The sequence below is a fragment of the Theropithecus gelada genome, chromosome 14 (genome assembly GCF_003255815.1).
Source record: "Theropithecus gelada isolate Dixy chromosome 14, Tgel_1.0, whole genome shotgun sequence".
In the NCBI taxonomy this organism is placed as follows: domain Eukaryota; kingdom Metazoa; phylum Chordata; class Mammalia; order Primates; family Cercopithecidae; genus Theropithecus; species Theropithecus gelada.
In genome coordinates this window covers 9,619,062-9,627,115 of record NC_037682.1, presented here as the reverse complement: position 1 = coordinate 9,627,115, position 8,054 = coordinate 9,619,062, and the positions used below count along the sequence as shown (strand labels likewise).

Below are 8,054 nucleotides of genomic sequence, written 5' to 3'. Positions count from 1 at the left end.
AGCCTGGGCCTCCCTGTCTCAGTAATAATAATAATAATCATTATGTGCCACACTGGTGCTGTCATTGAGAGCGATAAGAGGGTAGCAAGACGCAATCACACAAAAAGGGAGATGATAGAAAAGCACATGGTGAGGAAAGCAGGTCACTTTTTTTTTTTTTTTTTTTTGATGGGGGTTTTCTCTCCTTATACCCAGGCTGGAGTGTAATGGCGTGGTCTTGGCTCACCACAACCTCCGCCTCCTGGGTTCAAGCAATTCTCCTGCCTCAACCTCCCGAGTAGCTGGGATTACAGGCATGCACCAACCACGCCAGGCTAATTTTGTATTTTTAGTGGAGATGGGGTTTCTCCATGTTGGTCAGGTTGGTCTTGAACTCCCGACCTCAGATGATCCACCTACCTTAGCCTCCCAAAGTGTTGGGATTACAGGAGTGAGCCAATGCACTGGGCCTGCAGGTCACTTTTATCTTGGAAAATTACAGGAGGCTTCCTGGAGGAAGGAGCATTTGAAGAGGAAGGATGGGGGCAAATTCTGGGCATGAAGGAGTGATAAGGGAAAGACTATCAGGCTGAGAGCTCTGGGTGCACAAGAAGACACAGGCTGCAAAGGCCCTCAGAGGTCATCCTGCCCATCTCTCATTGTCCACCAACCTACTGATGGCTTCCAAATTTATTTATCCAGTTCTGACCTTTCCCAGACTCCAGACTCTTATTTAAACCAGTTGGATGTCAAATAGGTATCTCAAATTTAACATGGCCAAAACAGGGCTCCTGATCCCCACCATGAAACCCCAAACTGCTCCTCTTCCAGCCTTTCTTGTTTTTTGGCACTACCAACCACCAATTGCTCAGGTCCCAAATCTCAGAGTCATCCTTCCTTCCTCCCTTTCACCACACTCAATCCATGAGCATATCCCATCAGCTCTATCTGTAAAGCACACCCTGAATCCGACCACTTCTTTTTTGTTAATTTTTGATTTTTGTGAATACACAGTAGGCGTGCATGAGATGTTTTGATATAAACATGCAATGCACAATAATCACATCATGGAGAATGAGGTATCCACCCCTCAAGCATTTATCCCTGGTGTTACAAACAATCCAATTACACTCTTTTAGTTCTTTCCAAGTGTACAATTAAATGATTATTGACTATAGTCACCCTACTATATGCTATCAAATAGGTCTTATTTGTTCTATTTTTTTTTTAATCTCTTTTTTTTTTTTTTTTTTTTGAGACGGAGTCTCGCTCTGTCGCCCAGGCTGGAGTGCAGTGGCCAGATCTCAGCTCACTGCAAGCTCCGCCTCCCGGGTTCACGCCATTCTCCAGCCTCAGCCTCCCGAGTAGCTGGGACTACAGGCGCCCGCCACCTCGCCCGGCTAGTTTTTTGTATTTCTTAATAGAGACGGGGTTTCACCGTGTTAGCCAGGATGGTCTCGATCTCCTGACCTCGTGATCCGCCCGTCTCGGCCTCCCAAAGTGCTGGGATTACAGGCGTGAGCCACCGCGCCCGGCTTTTTTTAATCTCTTAATCATCCCCACCTCCCCCCACCCACCCCCAATCCTCTTCTTAGCCTCTGGTAATCATCCTTCTACTCTCCATCTCCATTAGTACAATTATTTTGAGTTTTAGATCCCACAAATAAGTGAAAACATGTGATGTTTGTCTTTCTGTGCCTGGCTTATTTCACTTAACATAATGATCTTCAGTTCCATCCATGTTGCAAATGACAGAATCTCATTCTTTTTATAGCTGAATAGTACTTCATTGTGCATATGTACCACATTTTCCTTATCCATTCTTCTGTTGATGGACACTTAGGTTGGTTCCACATCCTGGCTATTGTGTACAGTGCTGCAACATGAGAGTGCAGATATTTCTTCGATATACTGATTTCCTTTCTTTTGGATCTATACCCAGCAGTGGGAGTGCTGGATCATATGGTAGCTCTATTTTTAGTTTTTTGGGGAACCTCCAAACTGTTCTCCATAGTGGTTGTACTAATTTACATTCCCACCAACAGTGTTCAAGGGTTCCCTTTCTTGCACATGCTCGCCAGCATTTGTTATTGACTGTCTTTTGGGTATAAGCCATTTGAACTGGGGTGGGGTGGTATCTCATTGTAGTTTTCATTAGCATTACTCTGATGATTAATGATGTTAGCACCTTTTCATATGTCTATTTGCCATTTGTATATCTTCTTTTGAGAAATGTCTACTGGAATCTTTTGCCTCCCCCCACTTTTTTTTTTTTTTTTTTGAGACGAAGTCTCGCTGTGTCTCCCAGGCTGGAGTGCAGTGGCATGATCTGAGCTCACTGCAACCTCTGCCTCCTGGGTTCACACAGTTCTCATGCCTCAGCCTCCCAAGTAGCTGGGATTACAGACACATGCCTCTCAAAGTGCTGGGATTACAGGCACCCGCTACCACACCTGGCTAATGTTTGTAGTTTTGGTAGAGACAGGGTTTCGCCATGTTGGCCAGACTGGTCTCGAATTCCTGACTTCAAGTGATCCGCCTGCCTCGGCCTCCCAAAGGTCTGGGATTACAGGCGTGAGCCACTGTGCCCAGCCTTTTTGCCCATTTTTAAATCAGATTATTAGGTTTCTTTCAAGAAAATAGGAAGAAAATTTTAAAAGAAAGATTATTAGATTTTTTTCCTATAGAGTTGTTTGACCTCCTTATATATTCTGGTTATTAATCCCTTGTCAGATGGGCTGACCTTTTCTTACCACCTCACTGCTTCCACTCTCACCCGTGAACAATCTGATCTTTTGTAAATGTCAGGCTCCCTGATTCATGGAAAAAAGGCAATGCCCTTGCAGTGGTCTGTATGATCTGGCCCTTGGTTATCTCTCTGACTTTATCCCTGACCAACTGACCGTCTCTGACCCTCCTTCATTCCCTCCAGCCACACCAGCTTCCTGTCTCAAATGTTCCAGGCTCACACCTACCCCCAGGCCTCAGCACTGGCTGTTTCCTCTGCCTGGAACGCATCTCCACCTGGCTAATTCACTGCCTTCTTCAAGACCTTGCTCAAATGTTCTCCTTTTTTTTTTTTTTTTTTTTTTTTTTTTTTTTGAGATGGAGTCTAGCTCTGTCACCCAGGATGGAGTGCAGTGGCGTGATCTCTGCTCACTGCAACGTCCACCTTCTGGGTTCCAGAGATGCTTGTGCCTCAGCTTCCCAAGTAGCTGGGACTACAGGCATGTGCCACCATGCCCTGCTAATTTTCTTTTCTTTTTTTGAGATGGAGTCTTGCTCTGTTACCCAGGCTGGAGTGCAATAGTGTGATCTTGGCTCACCGCAACCTCCGCCTCCTGGGCTCAAGCAATCCTCCTGCTTCAGCCTCCCAAGTAGCTGGGATTACAGGCATGCGCCACCATGTCCAGCAATTTTTTTGGAATTTTTAGTAGAGATGGGGTTTCATGTTGGCCAGTCTGGTCTCGAACTCCTGACCTCAGGTGATCTGCCCGCCTCGGCCTCCCAAAGTGCTGGGATTACAGGCATGAGCCTCCGTGCCCAGCCACTAATTTTCTTTTTTTGTGTGTCTATTTATAGTAGAGAAGGAGTTTAAGTTTTGCCATGTTGGCCAGGCTTGTCTTGAACTCCTGGCCTCTAGTGATCTGACCACCTCAGCCTCCCAAGGTGCTGGGATTTAAAGCCATTACACCTGGCTTCAAATACCCTCTTCCTATTGAACCGACCTTGACCACCTTTTTTATTTTATTTTATTTTATTTTATTTTATTTTATTGAGACTGAGTCTCGCTCTGTCACTGAGGCTGGAGTGCAGTGGTGTGATCTTAGCTCACTGCAACCTCCACCTCCCAGGTTCAAGCAATGCTTGTGCCTCAGCCTCCTGCGTAACTGGGATCACAAGTGCCTGCCACCATGCCTGGCTAATTTTTGTATTTTTAGTAGAGACGGTGTTTTGCCATGCTGGCCAGGCTAGTTTCGAACTCCTGACCTCAAGTGATCCTCCCACCTCAGCCTCCCAAAGTGCTGGGATTACAGGTGTGAGCCACCGTGCCTGGGCGACCACCCTATTTTAAATTGTACCTTCTCCACCATGACCTTCTTGATTCCTCTTTTCTTGTCTTACCCCTCTTGACCCAACTTCCCTACTAAATATAAGCATTTTTGTCTGTTTTGTCCTCTTCTTTATCCCAAATGCCTAGGATAGTGTTTGAAAAGAGGTGCTGAATATTTTTTAAATGAATTTAAAAATCAGAGGCTGGGCACGTCAGAGTGCTGTGTTAGCCAGGCTGGAGGCCAAGGCGGGCCGATCACCTGAGGTCAGGAGTTCGAGACCAACCTGGCCAACATGATGAAACACCACCTCTACTAAAAATACAAAAATTAGCCGGCGTGGTGGCGGGCACCTGTAATCCCAGCTACTTGGGAGGCTGAGGCGGGAGAATCACTTGAACCCAGGAGGCGGAGGTTGCAGTGAGCTGAGATTGCACCATTGCACTCCAGCCCAGGTGACAAGAATGAAACTCCATCTCAGAAAAAACAAAACAAATCTCTCTGTCTCTCTCCACACACACACATTCTATTGGTTCTATTTCTCTAGAGAACACTGACTAATACACCTGGGCAAGTCCATCTCATCTCTAAGCCTCAGTTTCCTCATCTGTAGTATGGGAGGGAGATTAATTAGCCAGTTCATGAGGGGTTGCCCATCTCTATTATTCTCTCTTCTTTCAAAGACTCTATAGGTTACAACCAGAGGTTTAAGCAACTAGGCAAAGCAGAAAAGATTGCAAAACACTTTATTTCCATCACATATGTTCCAAGACTTGTGTTCAGTATCCAGGAATGTGTTAAATACTAACATAGTGTTTCATTTACATATGAGTGAAACCTGGGTGAAGAGCCAGGGTTTCTCTCCCCAATCCCCCTTAGAATGCTTGTCCTGGAGTCAGAGTGCAAAACACCCTCTTGAAGCAGACACCATCACTGAACTCCCGCCGGGTCCTGGGCCCTGCTCTTCCTGCTGTTAGCCCAGGCCAAGGAGCAATGAGGGAACTGCTTAGGCGGGGTCTGAGGGTAATGGGGGCCTAGGGGCCACACAGGGGCGGGTGCTACCAGGAAAGGTATAGCCTCTCTGCTGTCAGGTGCAAGCCCATCACTGCTTGAAAATAACCTTGCACAGGGTCCTTCCTCATTCTTTCCTCTTGCTTTTTGTTTATGAGATGAATGGCTCTTCCACTGTGGTTTTAGGGGCAGTGGGGAGGCAGGGAGCTATTTGGGAACAGCCTGGAGAGCTGACCCTGCAGAATGTCCCAGAAGCCTTGGTGTGGCTATGAGTACCCAGGCTGTAGAAATCCCAGATGGGCCTGTTCCAGGCCTCTCCCCAACTCCAGCCTGCAGGTTCAGCTTCTTGGCACTGAAAACACTACTAGGGGAAGCAAGAGTTCGGGCTTCTACTTGGCCTCTACCCACCAGGGCTTGGACTCTGGACCTGCCCCAGCTTGGTCAGGATTTCTAGGACCGCAGGGCTCTGGCCCTGCAATCACGTAGGAGTGCAGAGAGCCCTTCTCTGATCCCAGCACACAAACCTTCTCACATCAGCCCTCAGTTTCCAGGATTTCAGCCCCTAGGATGCCTGGGCCAGGACAGGAGAAGGAGGAGCAGAGGGTGGTGTTTCCGGCTCCAAGAAAGGCTTCGTGACCTTGGCCTTGTCACTTGGCTTCCCTGAGCCTCAGATTCCTTGTCTGAAAAAGTGGAGTGATCATCTCGATTTCTCAGGTCAACTGTGAGGTTGAAATAAGATATTGGTGGTGACAGGGCCTGTCACAGTGGGAGGCATCAGTGGTGGCTTCCTTTTCCACTGTGAAATCCTGGGCCAGCTGGTCAGCCACGCAGGGCAGCACCCAGTAGCGAGGGAGGAGAGGCCCGTGTGCTAAGGTTGCTTCCTGAGCCCGAAGAAGGGGCCAACGCAGCTCCAGAGACCAGGTTAGAAGTGGACTTGAGAGAGGCGAGCAGAGGAAAGGCCAGGAGAGGGTGAGGGCTGGGATCCACACCCAGCCCTTGCCAAGCGGCCGCTGAGAGAGCAGGTTTGTGCTCCCTGCTCTGCAGACATGCAAGCCCCAGGTCAGAAGAAGGGTTGTTGGGAGAGGACTTCAGCTTCCCTCTGGTGGGATGCTCCAGCTCGAGGGGCTGTGGAGGGGCAGTTTGGGCTGTGAGGCTGGGCTGGAGGGCACTGAGCTTAGAGGAAGACCCCTGCAGGCTGGAACCAGTGTGTGAGGCAAACAGGAGAGGGCTGGGGGACAGTTGGACAGGAGGTTCAGCAACCACAGTGGGGCCAAGGGACAGTGAGGGCAGAGGGGACTGGAGGAGGCTGGGGGAATCATGAGGCTGTGGACCTGGAGAGAGCGGCTGAGCTGGGGAACAGGAGTCCGGGGTCTGGAACAGCTCCAGCTGCTCCTGGCAGCCATGTTGTCCCTGTGGGCCAGGGCCCAGGAGCCCCTCAGCCTGGTCCCAGCAGCCCGGGAGCCCTGCAGCTGAGCAGGAGGCGCAGTCCATGGGGCACAGGCGCTCATGCACGTGCAGGGTCTGGCTCCACCACGCCAGCTCGGCCTGAAGGGCCTGGATCTCCTTCCTCAGGGCGAGGTTGTCTTTCTCCAGAGACTCGTGCTGCTGCAGAGAAGCAGATGGAAGGGGCGGGGAACCTCAGCCAGTGTCAGGAGCCCTGCATTAGCCTTGGCCCCTTCCAGGGTTCTCAACTTCAGGAGACAGATGCCACCACCATTGGAATAGCCAAGTGGAGTCTCTTGGCCACTCTCTGGTCAGCCCTTCATAACCACCTACCAAGTCTCCCCTGTCCCACCCCCTGAGGGGGCTCAGATCCACCTGCTTTCATCCCACCGCTAGTGCCCTAGAGCCAGTGCCATTTCTCACCTGGTATCTCCATGGGCCTCCAACCCATGTGCCCCCCAAACCACCTATTCCCTTGCCCACAGGAGCCATTCAGCAACCCTGTCATTAATTGCAGGTTAAAGCCCTTTAGAGGCACCCGGCACCCACCAAATTCCCTGTGGTAGAATTCCAGGCCTGTGTGGTGGCCGCAGCTCAGACCTCTGGTATTCTCTCTCCCGCCTTCTTTCTTTCTCCCCTCCCTTCCTGACCCTCACATGAACTCTGCTTCCTGGCCACATTTCCTGTTTCCTCTGCCTGGACACCCTTCCGCCGCCCTTCCCCGTGCAAATCCCAACAGGGCCTTCCCGTGGCAACTTTGATGTCATTCTGTCCTAGATTGCTTATTGCCAGTGCCAGATCTTTTGAGGGCCCAGAACTCGCCCCTACGAGCACTGTGGGAGGATTCAGGAGATTGTTTTACAGGTTGATAGCACAAGTGTGTTCGATTCTGCATCCCTGAATCAGCATTTATTAAGTTCTATTCTGCTGAATGCCGGTTCTGAGAACCCCTGAGACACAATCAATGTGCAGTTCTAAATAACCATTTATGATGACAATAGTGGTAAAAATGCAGAAAGAATTTTATGTCCACATCTCACACGGGGCTGAATACATTGAACAACTTCCTTCAGTCACCCCCCCCCCCCCCCCCGTCCCCTTTTCTGGACACTTTGAAAGAAGAAGTTGCAAGGGTGTTTTGCATAAAAATATGGTTTTGGCCCTGGACTCAAAGGTCTTTTTTTTTTTGAGACGGAGTCTGGCTCTGTCGCCCAGGCTGGAGTGCAGTGGCTCGATCTCAGCTCACTGCAAGCTCCACCTCCCGGGTTCATGCCATTCTCCTGCCTCAGCCTCCTGAGTAGCCAGGATCACAGCCACCACGCCCGGCTAATTTTTTGTATTTTTAGGCGAGACGGGGTTTCACCATGTTAGCCAGGGTGGTCTCGATCTGCTGACCTCATGATCCGCCCACCTCAGCCTCCCAAAGTGCTGGGATTACAGGCGTGAACCACCGTGCCTGGCCCTGGACTCAAAGTTCTAACAGGCCTGAAAGCCACCGGCCCCATTCCCAGACTGGTTTCTGCACGTTGAATGATGAATTTTTTTTTTTTTTTTTTTTTTTTTTTTGAT

General features: G+C 49.7%; 1 protein-coding gene across 3 annotated transcripts in view; it reads right to left on the bottom strand.

Moving 5' to 3' along the window:
• Positions 1-4,760: 4,760 nt before the first annotated feature.
• The window catches only part of BATF2 (basic leucine zipper ATF-like transcription factor 2), a 9,558-nt gene continuing 6,264 nt past the window's right edge, over positions 4,761-8,054 (bottom strand). Inside the window, exons 1-2 of one of the 3 annotated variants that reach the window (XM_025357507.1) lie at positions 6,909-7,116; positions 4,761-6,647 (exon numbers count right to left, since the gene is read on the bottom strand). In XM_025357507.1, the coding sequence (XP_025213292.1) occupies positions 5,862-6,647; positions 6,909-6,977 (855 nt within the window). In that variant the 5' untranslated portion in view covers positions 6,978-7,116 and the 3' untranslated portion in view covers positions 4,761-5,861. Of the gene's footprint in view, positions 6,648-6,908; positions 7,117-8,054 lie in introns of those variants that run through there. The other 2 variants (XM_025357505.1, XM_025357506.1) reach the window with 2 other exon arrangements.